This window comes from Apium graveolens, chromosome 10 (assembly GCF_009905375.1).
Source record: "Apium graveolens cultivar Ventura chromosome 10, ASM990537v1, whole genome shotgun sequence".
NCBI lineage: Eukaryota > Viridiplantae > Streptophyta > Magnoliopsida > Apiales > Apiaceae > Apium > Apium graveolens.
In genome coordinates this window covers 184,253,520-184,270,969 of record NC_133656.1, presented here as the reverse complement: position 1 = coordinate 184,270,969, position 17,450 = coordinate 184,253,520, and the positions used below count along the sequence as shown (strand labels likewise).

Here is a 17,450-nt window from a genome sequence, read left to right as displayed (position 1 = left end):
CGAAATATCATGATTTCAAAATAGGCATACATATATATCATCAGATTTTAACATCAAATCATACATGCATTTATATTGCAAGATTACATTTTCAAAACATTCATGCATTTATTACGCAAGATATTGCATTTACTTGTAATCATCACAACAACAGTAATTAGGGTTTGAAAACTTTCATGATTGTCCGGGGGTGGTAGTGGGTCTCGAGTTGGTCCGAAAATCTATAAATAATAACATAACTCGGGATTAGTCATCGGTTTCTTATGAAACTAAGCCTTACTCTCATATACATTAACGTTCATTTTCAAGTCATTCATTAACATTTCTCGTTTGCACACCCTCGGCTCTACCAGTTTTATTAAATTGGAAAATAATCTTTTTAATATGAAACCTTCGTGATGACCTTATTAACTGCCTCTAACACTTTACATATAGTTTTCATGATCCAACAAGACTTTTAGGGGTCTTAAAAATAGTTTCAAAGTTACACGCAAGGTCAGGGTGGTTTCGCACAACGCTGTTACTTAACACGATCTATATACCAAAATAAAGCTTAAAACATGAAAAACTAATCATGGCAGTGGTGATGTCCAACAGGGGTTTTTTGGATTCCAAAGTCACACACAAACAGGGATATTATAAAATTAGGCATTATGACGGCTATATACTAACGATTTCCAGATTTATGAAATATAATCAAATCAACTGACAATAACCCAACCATAAACCATAATCAAAACAATATCCTAATCCACCAATTCTAAGTCAAATCATCCAAGAACAACATCCTTAACACTAAGCATAATACATGACCAGCCAATGACAATAATCAAGCCTAAACTCATCCGTATCATATCACTAATCATACCAAATCCTAGCATATACTCCAACAACTATCATAACATGCTTAGAAACTTATTAAACCGACTGAGTTCTAAGGGTTCAAGATCTTTATACCTTCATTGGAGCTTCTTAACACAAGAGAAAAGCTTGTATAGCCTCTAGAAACCTTGATTTATGCTTAATCAACCTTATATCTTTGATTTTATTCATAATATTTGATGATTTCATTGGACTATCTATGCATGGATTTTGAAGCTCAAACTTCTAGGATATCTAAGTTATATCATCAAGGAGCCATGGTAATTACCTTAGGATTTATGAAGGGGCCAAGCTTGAACTTTGAGTTTTCTCTATTCCTTTTTTTTGAAGAAGTCGAGAGAAAGCTTTTCCAAAGGGGGTTTGCTTTGCTTGGTTGGTGAGCAATAATGTGGTTTTATGTAATGACTGGGATTTTCGCGATATATGTATTCGAATAAAATATAGTTTCATGTCATAATTGTGGATTATATGGAATTTTGGGTATAAAATAATAAGTTATATAATTTTGTGGTATAAATGAAATTTCTGTGTAATACTAGTAAGGAATGGGCAAAGTCTCGTTCCAGTTTGATGAGTCATCTAAGGGCTTATGTTGTGATTGTCGGGATGTCAAGTAGAATGGGACCCATTATTCAAAGGATGTATTAAAAGAGAATTATGTGCTAAGGTGTATGGATAGTTGTAGTGACTATCATTATGTGAATATGTGTTATTTGTAAGTACGTGTGTGAATTTTTGAATTTTTGAGTATTTAAAGGATTTATTTGATTTAAATAAGGATTTATTGGTCTTTATATATTTTTAGAAAATTATTAAAATGTGATCAAGGTGTGAGATTTGTTTTGTTATCTCTAAGATAGTCCAAGGGAATTTTTTTAAATGATAGTTGGATTTAATTGAATGCTCTGATATTTTAAAATGATTTTATGAAGTTTATTTCTATTATTTGGGATTTATTTGTAAAATCCATAGATATTAATTCGTTTGCTCAAAAATTTATTTAAAAATACGGGTGAAGAGCTAATTTTATATTTTACCTTTATAAAAATAAAAGTTCAGCTATTTACACTTTATGTGGAGATAATTATATTTATTCTATTATATTTTGCATAAAATAAAAAGGTAGAAAAAGGAAATATATGTGGGAGGTTACCTTTATGCCCTTAAGTGTGTATATATATACACTCCCCCCCCCTTTTTCTTTTCTTTCACCCGGCTTTTTCTCTTTCTTTCTTTCCTCTCTCGCTCAAGCTCTGTCCTTCCTCTCTCATCAGTATACACTCTCTCCTTTTGGTTCTTTGAATTACCATGGCCGAACTTTAATTATAAGCTCATATCTATGCTCATATAGTCTTATATATATGTATATATGCTTGCATGTGAGTGTGTGGCGGTGTGTTTGGTTCGAAAAATATGAACCCTTTCGGGTTTTGATTGATTCGAGTTTGTACTTCTAACTTTTTCCAGAAAGTGACTGATTGAGGCTTGTATGCTAGTTGATTGTTGAAATAAAAGCTAATCGATGAGGTTTCGTCGAAGAAAACCCTGAATGGGGCATCTCCGAGACCTTGCCGCCGCCGATGATGAATTTCGGTGAGTCGGCGGTTAACAGTGATGCTTGCCTGAATCCTAAATTCTATATTACAATTGAATTAGTTGATGCATGTTGAGTTGGTGTGAGAATTGAAGATTTTGCGTTCAAAATATTAAGTTTTATTAAGTTGAGTTATAGGTTAAAATGATGTTTCAATTTGGGTTATGTTGTGAATATATATAAGGTGCATATTGGTTATTTTATTGTTGATGTTGTTTCTATTTAAGAAACCCGAATGTAACCTTCAATTTTATAAAAATTTGGTTTGAATTATATGATAAATCCGACTGATATGATAATTGCTCATTAGATTGGTTTGAATTAGGATTGGTTCTTGATTGGAGATCATGCATGTTAATTTTAATGGTTGCATGTTCAAAATGAAGGTTGGATGATATAATTTATGAGTTCTTGTTTTATTTTGAATTTAGTGTTAATATTGGAGTTTAAAATTTGAATGAATACGTTATGACTCGAATGACTACAAAATTGATATGGGATAAAATGTATTTGGTTAGAGAATCAGATTATTGTTTATATCGGTTGTGAATTCGAGTTTTGATAATAGTTGGGTGTCACTACGTGATTTTGTGATTTATAAGGTGAAATCGAATTACATGTTATAATTTTGGCTTGGTATCTTAAGTCATTAGTTGATAATTGTATAAAGTGGAGTTGCATGTTAACTGTTAAGTGTTAAAAAGTAATTATATATATTTGATTGTGATTGTTTGGTTATATTAGAAGGGTAAGCGCAGTTATAAATACGTCATGCACTATCCTTGAAAAGTAGGTGAATAGAATTGTATACGGTATGAGTTCGATTTGATTTTGTATCGAGTAATATGAATCGGTGATTATTTACTAAGTGTAAAGTATCGAGTTAGTCGGTGATATAAAGAGTATAAAGCAATATCTTATTATGTGCTACGTGTATGTATGCGTATAAAAGATAAATGTTTATTACGATTGGGTTAGAAGTTAGACGTTCTGAGAAACGTCAGGAATTGATCAAGTATCTAAATAGGGTTCTATTTTGTATTGTAGATTTGGATAGAAGAGGCATCCAGGCTAGTAAAAGGAAGGAAGTCTTCGGTGGCAGGAGCTCAGGTTCCATTAAACAGGAAAGCTTTTTGAGACAAGTAACTCTCCATTCTATTATGAATTGATTACTGAAAGATTTTTGTTGATGCCATGATAGAGTAAAGGTTCTTGTAAAACTTGTTATTGATTCTTATGAAAACCCTGTTATTGTTCCTTGTGATAAACCTATTATCAATCCTTGTGACGAACCCTAGTAGGAACCTCTTTACTTCAAGCATGTATACCCTATCCTTATATTTGGTAACTTATGATCCCTTGACCTTGAGAAAGTCTTTATAAACTTAATATTATATCTTATTAACCAAGATTCCCTGATAATTCCTTATGCCTTGTTATGCACCATTCTTTGGAACTATCCTTATTGCGATTTTTTTTTGCTAAATTGATATTTATATAAAGAAAAAGGCTTACATGTATATACAGCAAAAAGAGCTATCTCCAAGTAATCTAGAGCAGATTACAAGGAGAAAGCTTTCCCGAAGAGACGGGGGCCAAAGGCCAAGAACAACAGGCGACAAAAACAAGCCTGAACAACCTACTACATGAACTAAAGAATTAGAAAATCCAGAGATTACAATAGGAGTTTTTATATAAATATTTGGAGAACCATGCTGAGGAAGCCAATTTAGCACATACTTCTTTTTTAATGCCATCAACCAAAAGCACCGGGCTCTGTAAGCCACAATCATGCAGACTTGAATTTTGCTCTGGCCATAGAAAATAAGCAAAGATCTGCAGAAATAGTAGAGTAATGATATATTTTCCTTCATCTTCAATCTGACCAGCCATCACAAGAATTTGAGTCCAAGAGAAACCCCCTTGCAAACAACCATCAAACTGTATCGAAGAAAGGATAGCCTTGAGAACAAACTTCGAGTAAGGACAATCCACGAATAAGGGAGAGGAATTCACCTTTCCAGAAATACATAAACCACACTGCTCATCCATAATAATGCCAAAAGAATGAAGCCTTGTATTAGTGTAAAGCTTGTCATGAAAAAGGAGCCAATTCGTATGAGTATAACGAATAACTCCTTCCTTAAACCATACCGCAGGACCCCAATCTACTTCATTCACATGAGTCTGAAGTGAGTGCCAAACTGTAACCGTAGAAATTTTAAATTCACCACCCCAAGAAACCTGATCCAGACTCTGAAGGTCAAACCCCGGATCCATAGATTGATCTTTCCAAACCAAGAAGGCCCTAGAAGCACGATGCTGACTCATGTTGACATCTGGAAATACCCAAGAACCCAGTCAATAAAATAATTGATTGTAGCAGCATGGCTCGAATGTAAACAAGTAATCACAGGGTCTATCGAGCCCAAAGCAATAGGCGAGCCGTTAAACCAAGGATCAAGCCAAAAATTAAAATACGAACAATTGCCAATCTTGTACCTCAAATGCATTTTTTCAACATCTCTCAGATTCAAGAGACATCTCCAGAACCAGGAGCAATCAGAAGACACTTTCATTGTCCAGAAGTCGTTCTTTTTCAGGACTGTGGTACGGGCCCAGTGGACCCACAACGAGCCCTTATTAGCTATGAGGCGCCTAGATGGACCAAGTGCTGTGAATAATTCCACTGAACTGGGCATTTCAACCCAAGGCCACCCTCGAGGTGAGGTAAGCAAACAAGATTCCAAGCAATTTTAGCACCACCAATAGCCGTAGAGTTTCCCTTCCATAAAAAACCGAATGCAGAGGGACCGAAGCCTTTTATGAACCAACTTTGGGAGAATGAAATGACAAGTCCAAAACGATTGTATGGCACAAGTCACCGATTTAAGAAGCTGGGCACGACCTGCCATCGAAAGCAGAAAATTAGTCCACGTATCAATTCTCAAAGTGATTTTTTGAAGCAAAGGCATGCAGTCATTAATGGACAACTCCTTCAAAATGAAGGGGACTCCAAAGAATTTGACAAGCAAATACCCCAAAGGCACATTGTAGATCAACGGGAACCAAGAGACCAAAGAAGGATCATAATACATGAAGAATGAAGTGCTCTTACGTAAACTTGGATAAAGGCCACTAAGCAAAGAAAACTTCAAAATACAATTCATTACATGAGTAATCGAGTCCTTGTCCCCACGGGAAAAAAATAGGACGTCGTCCACAAAAAATAGATGATTGAGCTTGATATCTTTGCATTTCCAATGAAAATTAAAAGAATCTTCCACCTTATTAAGTAAACCCGACAAGACATTCATGGCGTGAGAAAATAAGTAGGGCGACAAGGGGTCACCTTGTCGAAGACCTTCCGCCCCTTCGAAAACACCACTAAGCGAACCATTGATCTTGACCGAGAACCAAGTAGACAAAATGCATTCTCTAATCCAACCCACAAATAAAAAAGGCATGTTCATTTTTTGAAGAGTTGAAATCACAAAATCCCAGTGAACCGAGTCTAAAGCTTTATGGAGGTCAATTTTCAAGGCACATCTAGGAGTACCTGTCAGACGAGTGTAGCCTCAAAACAACTCTTGAGAAAAAATGATATTATCAGAAATCGAGCGACCCGGAATAAAAGCTGACTGAGCTTTATCAATAATAGTGGGCATCAAATACTTTAGCCTCGAAGTCAAAATCCTCGAAATGCACTTGTAAACAGTGGTGCATAGCGAAATAGGCCTGAAATCCGTAATCACCGCAGGACAAATGATTTTCAGAACCAGAGCAATCCTACTAGAATTAACAGCTTTGCGGAGCTTTCCAGAGATGAAGAAGCTTTTTATAGCTTCAGAAAAAACAGCCCCAACAACATCCCAACAGTGTAGATAGAATTCAGCATTAAAGTCATCGGGCCTGGGAGCTTTCACATGCTTCATAGATGTAAGATTATCAAGAATTTCCTTATTAGTGACCGGCTTAGAGAGGAAAGTGGCCTGAAATTGAGAGACCTGAGGCAAATCAATATTGTCAAGAGCAATCGAAGGATGGTGAGAGGATTGACCCAAAGTGTTCTCGAAGTAATCAACAGCGACACTCGAAATCTGCTTGTGACCATAAACGGAATCACCAGCCAAATTTTTTATAGACATGATTTTGTTTCAATTCCAGTTGGCCTTAGTCTGATTGCTAAAAAACTTGTTGTTTTTATCTCCCAATTGCAACCAATCAACCCGAGATTTTTGTCTCATGAGGCTTTCTTCTTCATCAAGGGTCGAATTGAGTTTATGAACCAGCACATGCTCAATCTCAAGATTTGCATGAGTCTCCGTGGAAGCCGTGAAGGAGTCCTGGTGAGATTTGAGTAGAGCCCGGGCCTGATCAACCAAAACATGGAGATTCCCATGTTTTTTATTAAGCAGTTTTAGCACTTTTTTCATCAATTGTAACTTTATGTAAAAAATACTCATCGGGTCACCATAAAGAACCGTGGACCAGCAAGCATGAACAACATCCATAAACCCATCAATATGCAACAAAAAATTATTAAATTGGAAGGGTTTTAAGACAGGGTCAAGAGAAAAAGGGACCTTAACCAAGAGAGGACAGTAGTCCATGATGCCTCAATGAGAGATATAACAAGCGATTCCTTGTAAGAATGAAGCCAATGCTAGTTCACAATACAACGATCAAGTCGTTTAAATATCAGTGCAAGGGGCCTATTATTATACCAAGTTAAGGGTTCACCCACACAGTGTAGATGGTCCAAATGCGAGATTAAGATAACATCCTTAAACTCTTACATTTCGGACGTCCAGTGAGCCCGACCCCCTTGACTCTCATCCATATCAACCACACAATTGAAGTCACCCAAGACAATCCAAGGCAAATAAGTAATAACAGTTTGCAAGTAGTGCCAAAGATCCATACGCTCAGGGCCTTTATTGAAAGCATAAACATAAGTTACATCAAAAGACAAGTTCTTTTTAATAAACAAATCATTACAAGGAATATGGTGCGCGCTAGTTGAGATAACATTAACACGCCAAACACTTGGGTCGAAGCCCACCCAAACTCGACCATTATAGTGCGAAGAGTAATTAAATAACCAACTCCACCTTTTGCAAATTCTTTTCGAAATAGCATTAGCATTCTTCATTTTCACCTTAGTTTCATGAAGACCAACCAAACTTAATTTATCAACCGAACCCTATTTTACATTTGATCAATATCTTTAACTTATGATCCCTTCTTACTTCGAATCTTTCATTTCCCTTGAATTCTTAAACTAGACTTAAGAATGACTTTCTACTTGTAAGAGTCCAAATGATTTCACTTATCGATAATGTTAAAACTAGATTTAGATAAGCTTTCTTGTATTCCAGCACAAAGGTTTTCCAAATGAATTCCTTGAAGATCGGATAGAGACAAAAGAGGCTAGTGGGACTAGTCTAGTCATATAAGAGGCTAGCGGGGCTAGTCCAATATAAGGCTAAAATAATGTCATAGGTACCTTAATGGCCGGATGGAGGTCAGTACGGGCTGATCACCCGTATTACATATTAAAGATGGATATTCCAATCGAGGGTTTTTTTAATATTTAATAAAAGAGGAAATGTATATCATTGATAAAGAAGTTTTCTTCATTTACTTGAAATAAAACAGATTGAATTGTATCTTCTTTAAAGTTATGAAATTTGATTGAGAACCATGTCACTTTACATTGTTATTAATTCTCAGCTTGAATGATTGCTTCCTTTATAATGAGAAACTCTCTGAGAACCCCATTATTGATGGTGATGAATATCGGATTTCACTCAACTTTGAATCTTGAAAGCCCGGGAACCTTTTCCAATGCCTCTACCTAGCCATTAATAGAATATTGCCACCTAGCTTAGTTTTATTCTGAGATAGAATACCTCAAATAATGTTAATTATGTTGATATTTAGAACTACTTATATAGTTACTTGCCGAGCATCTTTGCTCATTTATTTGCTTTGATCTAACAAATGGCACTTAAGCAAGAAGATGGCCAGACTTAGGCCCACCGCTTGCAAGAGCGTTCCTTGCGGTCCCTACCGTGTTATGGGATTTCAGATGCCAGAGCAGGTAGATGCTCTGTGAGCAAGCTATGGTGGGACGTGTATTAGCTGAATCAGATACTTTTGGGTTATCTGTCGATTCCAAGTCAAAATCTGAATAATTTGGTTTTAATTATATTTTGGGTTGTAATAATAATATTTTGATTGGTAGTTGTAATCTTGTCTCAGATTTTATCCTGTTTAGATCCTGTTAGTTTCTGGGTTTATTATTATCTGTTATTATTATATTAGTTTATTGTGGTTGTGAGTCCTCATTTCTCAACCCCGAGATTTAGGGCATCACAGGTTGGTATCAGAGATACAGGATCTAGTCCCTTAGACAAGTTAGGATAAAAGTGTATTTGGGTAATGAATATCCGAGAGTGATCGACTGATATAGATTTGAGTTAGACTATTAGGTATAGTCTTAGTGGAATAAATAGGTCAAGGTGATATTTAGAGTTAGGGCATCGAGTCAGTTGGAGGTTTTATTTAACCCTAATGCTATTTTCTTAGCTGTTGTTTTATATTTTATCTCAGATACCTAGTAGTGGTAGTGATGTTACTTCTGAGGATAGTTTGTTACCGGTATCCCCTACGGAGCCCAAGTACATTAGTTCAGACCCTGAGGAGGATCCGTCTGAGGACATTGCTGCCCCTATGCATGTTTTTCCCCTAATACTAGTACCTGATTCCCCACAGGTTAGGGCAGATTCCCCAGCTCCTATCCTTGAGTCCTCAGTTCCTGATAGAATTCCTGTTGTGCCTGTACCTGCCTATATTAGTGATGATTTGGCCTGGGATCGTGACTTTTTGTTTACTTGCATCCCTGTGTTGAGACCCTTGGTAGACAGATTGGCCCGAGGGTTTAGGTTGCAGATGTTGGGGCCAGAGCCCGAGTGGCGTGTTCGTATTGATATGATGGAGCAGGTTTCTCATAGACGGTCGGAGAAGGGACCTTCTTGCAGTGATGCTGAGGCTGAGGCCTGCAGGGTTCATAAATTGTGCGTTGGATGTTATCTATGTTGAGGGAGGTTTTTGATCGCCATATGTAGTTTGGGTGTGAGTTCAGACGAGACATCTGGTAGAGCCCGTAGTTGTTGTTGTTGTTATTTTTTTCAGCACCGGTAGGCTTTGGGATACTTGGTCAGATGTCGGGATCCCTTTTATGTTGTATGATGATCTACTGTAGTGTTGATTGTGTTGGTGGTAGTTAGGTAGAGGTTAGGGCTAGATAGGGGTATTTTCCAGTTTTTTCTCTTTTTAACCCTGCTATGTTATTGTACCTTATTCCTAGAACTTATTGTACTTGAAATATTTATCTATGGACTTTGGTTATCTTTCAAAGAATCGATGAATTTCATAAACTATCTATATATGCATCTTGTTTCTATATTGCAGAATCCTGGATTTCATAAACTGTTTTGTATATCCTGCTTTCCAAGTGACCAATTACAAACATCTTTGTGAGAATATACCATATGTCATGTGAGAACCCTAACCGGTGAGTGAATTATGTAATAATAGGATTGCATGAACAACTGGGTAAAAACTTAAAACTGGAAAAACTATTCCTAAAAGAATCTTTATTGTTATGTATGCCATGCTATCATATTTCTAAATAATTGCTCATCAGTTTTATAAAATGGCCACTTCACCAAACTACCAAGAAGAAGAAACTCAAACTCAAAACCAAGAGCAAAACGAAGACACCCCAATGATAAACCGACTCTTTCAACTTTTGCAACAACCCTTAATCCCTAGAGTCGGGAACTTCAAACATTTTCAATCCGTTCATCCCCCAGAGTTTGTGGGATTGCCAGATCCGATTAAGGCTCGGTCCTGGTTGAGAGAAATGGAGAAAGCTTTTGAGTTAGCAAAAGTTAAGGACGGAAAGAAGGCGCAGTATGCAAGTTACTATTTTAAGGACGAGGCTAGTTACTGGTGGGAATCTACTAAGGCGTTGCTAGAAGGAGAAGCCATATCCTAACAAAATTTTACAGAGCTGTTCTTAGAAAAGTACCTACCAAGTTACTTGCAAGATCAGTTAGAAATGAGGTTTCTGGATTTAAAACAAGAGAATATGACGGTAACAGAGTATGAAGTAGAGTTCTAGGAGTTGGCGATGTTTATGCCCGAATATGTTTATACAGAAGCAAAGAAAGCTAAAAGGTTTCAACAAGTACTTAATCCATGGATTCGTAGTCAAGTGGCTCTTCTTGAAATAAGGACTTACGCTGCTTTAGTACAGAAAGCCATGATCGTAGAAGGAGAAAGAGAAGCAACTAAAAGGGAAAGTGAAGGAAAGAAAATAAAAATTGAGGATTCAGCACAAGATCAGGGAAGTTCCAAGTTTAGAGGAAAGTTTTGAAAGAATGTTGGAAGTCAGAACCAGAAATTCTAGAAGTTTAAGCCTGATAATGGGAATAAAAGGAATTGTATTAAGAAAACTGGTCAGCGAGCAAAGGAAAATAGACCCCAGGTTCAAGAATGCAGGACTTGTGAAAAGAAGCACCCTGGAAGATGTAATAAGCTAAATGTGACGTGTTGCAAGTGTAACCATTAAGGACATTATTCGTCTGAATGCATAAGTGGAACGGGAAAGCAAGAGATGACTTGTTTTAAGTGTGGAAAAGTTGGCCATATGGCAAGAAATTGGAAGGAGCCTGTTCAGAAGGCAAATGTTCTTAGGATTGCTGGACCATCGCCTCCACTAGCACAAACAGTCCAGCCAAGGGCGCGAACATTTAATATGACGATGAAAGATGTAGTGCATGATGCGGATGTGGTAGCAAGTATGCTTGCTATAAATTCAGTAGAAGTCAAAGTGTTAATGGCGTCTGGAGCTATTAAATTATTTATTTATGAAATTGTTGTTGATAGAGTATAGTGTATTGCGTACCTTTTAGAATCTAACTTGATTATGGAAGTAGAAAATCAGGAAAGAGTTACTTCCAATAGGATTTGTCCCGATTGCGATATTGTAATAGAAGGTCGACACTTCTCTGTTGATCTAATTCCATTTAAGTTAGGAGAATTCAACGTTATTCTCAGAATGGATTAGTTAGCAAACAACGATGCGCAAATCAAGTGTAGAAATAAGAAAGTGAAATTGAGAACTGAAGATGGAGCTGAAGTGATATTCAAGGGAAATAAGCAAGGTAGGAAGTTTCTAATGGCAAATCAGACAAGAAGATTGTTACGACAAGGATGTGAAGCTTATTTGGCTCATGTGAAGGATGTAGAGAAGGAATCCTTAAAGATTGAGGACATTCCTGTGGTAAAAGAGTTTCCCGATGTATTTCTCGATGAATTAGATGGACTAACTATGGATCGAGAGATTAAATTCACGATTGATTTATCTCCTGGAACGGAACCAGTTTCGAAAGCCCCTTATCAAATGCGGCTCATTGAAATGAAGGAACTAACGATGCAATTGCAAGATTTGTTAAAAAATGGAGTTATTCGACCGAGTGTATCCCCGTGGGGAGCACCAGTGCTGTTCGTAAAGAAGAAAGATGGAAGCATGCGATTGTGTATCGATTATCGGGAATTTATTAAGTTGACTATCAAGAATAAGTATCCTCTCCCGCGAGTTAATGACTTGTTTGATCAGCTAAATAGAGCTACTTGTTTCTCGAAGATCGTATCTAAGGTAGGGATACCATCAATTAAAGATTAAGGCGGAAGATAAACCCAAGAAGGCGTTTCGAACGAGATATGAACATTATGAATTCTTGGTACTGGTGTTTGGATTGACAAATGCGCCAACTGCTTTATGGATCTTATGAATCGAGTATTCAAAAAATACCTGGACAAGTTCATGATAGTGTTTATCGACGATATTTTGATCTACTCAAAGTCAGAAGCAGAGCATATTGAGCATTTAAGAATTGCCTTAAAAATTCTGAGAAAAGAGAAATTGTACGCGAAATTTTCTAAATGCGAGTTTTGGTTGAAGGAAGTTCAGTTTCTTGGACACGTAGTCTAGTGAAGGTATCAAAGTAGATTCCGCGAAGATTGAAGTTGTTATGAATTGAAAAAGGCCAAAGACTCCTACGGAAGTGAGAAGAGTTTTGGGACTAGCTGGATATTATCGACGATTCGTTCAAGATTTTTCAAAGATTGCAGTTCCATTGACAAAGTTGACGAGGAAGAATGAAAAGTTTGTTTGAACAAATAAGTGTGAAGAAAGCTTTCAAGAATTAAAGAGAAGGTTAGTTTCTGCACCGGTATTGGTTCTGCCTAATGAGAAAGGCGAGTTTGTGATATATAGAGATGCCTCATATAAAGGATTAGGTTATATTTTGATGCAATACAGAAAGGTGATAGCGTATGCGTTAAGGCAATTGAAGCCGCATGAGCCAAAATATCATATGCATGATTTGGAGTTAGCAACAATTGTGTTTGCTCTTAAGATTTGGAGACACTATTTGTACGGAGACAAATGTGAAATTTATACGGACCATAAAAGCTTAAAGTACATCTTTACGCAGAAAGAGCTAAATATGAGACAAAGAAGATGGGTTGAATTAATCAAGGATTACGACTGCACAATAAGTTATCATGTTAGCAGATACGTTAAGCCGCAAGGAAAAATTGAATATGTTGACTTCGTCTACAGAATTGATCAAAGAATTCGAGAAGTTCGAGATAGAGATGAAGATCCCAAGATTAGAAGATAAAGTGGTATACATAATGGTATTTCAGCTAGAGATTTTGGAAAGGATTCGACGTTGTCGGGAATAAGTGATGGACTACGAGTAGGATAAACTGTCAAGCGAATAAAGTAAAGCTCAAATTGATTATAAAAGGATATACAGGGTTTGTTCATGGATCCCTAATGTTACGGAGTTTAAGAATGAGATTTTGTATGAAATACATAACTCAAGATTTTCAATTTATCCTGGAAGTACGAAAATGTACAAGGATTTGAAAGAGAACTATTGGTGGCCGAATATGAAAAAGCAAATCGCAGAGTGGATAATTAAGTGCTACACGTGTCAAAGAGTGAAAGCGGAACATCAATGACCAAGTGGATTGCTTCAGCCATTGGACATACCTGAATGGAAATGGGAACATATCGCGATGGATTTTGTGGTAGGATTACCAAAGACTAAGGCTAATCATGATGCGATTTAGGTGATTAGCGATTGGCTGACAAAATCAGCGCATTTCTTGCCAATCAACGAAAGATTCTCATTAGAAAAGTTGGTTAAGTTGTATTTGTATGAAATAGTGATGCGTCATGAAATATCAGTGTCTATTGTTTCTGATAGAGATCCGAGGTTTAACTCAAGGTTTTGGCGACAATTTTATGATCATTTGGGCACAAGTTGAAAATGAGTACCGCATATCATTCACAAAATGATGGACAAAGTGAGAGGACTATTCAAACGATCGAGGACATGTTGAGAACCTGTGTGTTGGATTTCATAAGAAATTAGGACGATCATTGGCCACTGATTTAATTTTCCTATAACAACAGTTATCACGCAAGTATTGGCATACCGCCCTATGAAGCATTGTATGGAAGAAAATGTAGATCTCCTACGTATTGGAATGAAGTTGGTGAGCGCAAGCTGTTAGGCCCAGAGGTAGTTCAATAAATGAAAGAAAAAGTGAAAGTTATTCGTAAAAGGCTGATAGCTGCTCAAGATCGAAAAAAGAAACATGCATATCAGAATCAGAAGGATATGATATTCGAACCCGAAGACAAAGCATTGATAAAGATATCTCCATGGAAAGGCTTATCCAGATTTGGAAAGAAAGGGAAGCCGAGTCCTAGATATATTGGACCATTTGAATTGTTAAAACAGGTCCGAAAAGTGGAATACGAGTTAGCGTTACCTCCGCATATGCACCATCTTCATAACGTGTTCCATGTATCTCTTCTAAATAAGTATAATACAGATGTTAGTCATGTGATCAATTTGAAACCAGTGGAAATTCAGCAAGACCTATCTTTTGTGGAACAACCAGTCTGAATTCTAGATCGAAAAGAAAAAGTTTTAGAAATAAAGTGGAACCATTAGTTAGAGTTTTGTAGAGAAATCCTAAAGCTGAAGAATCAACTTGGGAATTAGAAAGCGGGATGCGGGAAAAGTATCCCCATTTTTTTAGACTAGATTCTGAGGACAGAATCCTTTTAAGGGGGATACTGTGACACCCTCAATCTCGGGGTTAGGAAATGATGACCCACACACCAATCTACTAATACTATAACGTGTTCCATGTATCTCTTCTAAATAAGTATAATACAGATGCTAGTCATGTGATCAATTTGAAACCAGTGGAAATTCAGCAAGACCTATCTTTTGTGGAACAACCAGTCTGAATTCTAGATCAAAAAGAAAAAGCGTTAGAAATAAAGTGGAACCATTAGTTAGAGTTTTGTAGAGAAATCCTAAAGCTGAAGAATCAACTTGGGAATTAGAAAGCGGGATGCGGGAAAAGTATCTCCATTTTTTTTAGACTAGATTCTGAGGACAGAATCCTTTTAAGGGGGATACTGTGACACCCTCAATCTCGGGGTTTGGAAATGAGGACCCACAAACCAATCTACTAATACTATAATAGCAAAAAAATATAATAAACCCTGATACCAACAGGATCTAAATAGGATAAAGTATGAGACAAGATTATAACTACTAACCACAATATAATTATTACAACCCAAAATATAAATAAATTCGATTTATTCGATCCCGACTTGGAGTCGACAGTTAACCCAAAAGTAACTGATTCAACTATTACACTTCTCATCATCGCTTGCTCACACAGAAACTACCTGATTTGGCATCTGAAATCCCTCAACACGGTTGGGACCACCAAGAAAGCTCTTGCGAGTGGTGCGCCTAAGTCTGTCTATCTTCTCGCTTAACTTCCATGGTTAGATCAAAGCAAATAAATGAGCAAAGAAGCTCAGCAAGTAACTATATAGTAGTTCTAAATATCAACATAAATAACATTAACTGATGCATTCTATATCTGGATAAAACTAAGCTAGGTGGCAGTATTCTTTTTAATGGCTAGGTAAATGCATTAAAAAAGGTTCCGGATTTCAAGATTCAAAGTATAACGACTCGTATATTTTTTTATTATTTAAACATGTAATTAGTAAGTGATTAATTAAATAAAAAATGTGTACTAATCCTGTCAGTTGTGTGCTGTTTTCTTAATCTTTATATATGGTTATTGGTTTAGAAGGAATTTTTGTATAATTAATTATTGAGCCGTGTTGTTTCTGTTTCACTTTTAAAAGTGGTTTTATGGAAGATATATTTTCATAAATATTTGGATTGTCTCTAAAATTGTTTTTATGTTTTTACAATTTAATAATTATTTTTAGGATTTTATAAAATTTGCAAATCAATATTTCATCGATTATTTATCCTTAAATGATTTTCTGATTATATTTAATATTAAAGTTAATATTTAATTCCAGAATTCTTCAAAAATGCTGGTATAAGTTACGGTCCGAAAATGGTTTAAAAATTATGAAATTTATATTTTATCAATTTCAAGATATTTATAAAATTTTAAAACTATTTTGGTAATTTTCCGGGTTTATTTTACCCGCAAATTGGTTCGATAAATTGTGAATTTTCGGAACATATTTATATTTCAGGACACGTGTAAGCATTCGGTTTATTTGTTTGATTCGTGGCAGCATACTGTAATTCAATTTCCAGGTGTTCTAAAAATAAAATTTAACTGATAAGAACAGAGGTTCTCATCTCCTTTCTTCTATCTCTCTCTTCGATCTCTACTCTTCCCCTCTTGAATATCTCTGCTTTCTCTCACAAATCTCTTTCTCTCTGCTTCTTTTCCTTTCCTCTGTTCGCGTTTCTTTTTCCCTCCTCTTCCGATGAGCCCCCGTTTCCCATCTTTTCGGTTGGTTTTGTGTGGCTTGTTCAGGTTCAATCGCATGTATAAATACATATATGTGTTTGTATGTTCGTGATTTTGTGTGTGTTTGTGATTGTGTGTGTGTATAGTTGTCTGTGTGCGCGTGTAGCTGTGTGTACGTATGTTTTCTGTGCGCGGTGGCTTGTGTGTATGGTGATGACTGTGTAGTGTGTTTGTGGTACTGTGTTGGCTTCATTATTTTGGGCTTTTTCTGTTGGGCCTGGTTTTGCGCTCTTGTTGGGCCGAATTTGTGCCGTTGGATTTGATTGCTATAATTTTAATTTCTATTCCCTTTTTCTGCCGGGAATTATTGACTAATGATAAGGAATAAAATAAGGCCTGAGTATGTAATTAATATTGTATTAATTATATCAAAATTGGGCTGACAACTAGGCCCACTTGAGAGGGCCCAAAACCCTGAATATTAATTAATTTTATAATTTATTAATAAGGGATAAGTCAGTTGATAAGATGAGTCCTAGTGGGGAAATAAATTATTATAGATTGGCCTCCAAGGAACCTCGTGGGATATGGAATTAGCTTCCTACTTCCTAGGACTCCATAGTCCATTCTAATTCTGAGACTTGCCCACCAAGTCTCCTAACCCAAGTCCAATTCAAGGACTCCCAACATTTATATAAGGGGCCTCACCCCATAGATTAGAACTACATTTTTTGACTTGATCCTTGGCACACAACAAGGTACGTAGGCATCTTGTTAAGGCAGATTGAGTCATAAAATACAAGAGCAGTCAAATCGAGCCTCGAAGCTCACGTTCCCTAGTAGTAAGCACAATAGTTATTATACTTTAGTTTTTAATCCATAACATTTGGCGCCGTATGTGGGAAAGCACAATAAACAACCATGGCGAGAACACGGAGAGGAAGCAGCGCCATCGAAGGAGGAACACCAGCAGGGACGACCCAAATGATTTCATCAACAGTGGAGGTACCTCCGCATTCAACTTACACCGACACCCAAGGAG

At 36.6% G+C, this 17,450-nt stretch overlaps 1 protein-coding gene across 1 annotated transcript; it reads right to left on the bottom strand.

Moving 5' to 3' along the window:
• Positions 1-4,037: 4,037 nt before the first annotated feature.
• LOC141691425 (uncharacterized) lies at positions 4,038-4,807 on the bottom strand. The gene is made up of 2 exons (XM_074496165.1): positions 4,217-4,807; positions 4,038-4,115 (listed from the first exon to the last, which is right to left on the bottom strand). The coding sequence occupies exons 1-2, from the start codon at positions 4,805-4,807 to the stop codon at positions 4,038-4,040; spliced, it is 669 nt and encodes a 222-aa protein (XP_074352266.1).
• Positions 4,808-17,450: the final 12,643 nt, after the last annotated feature.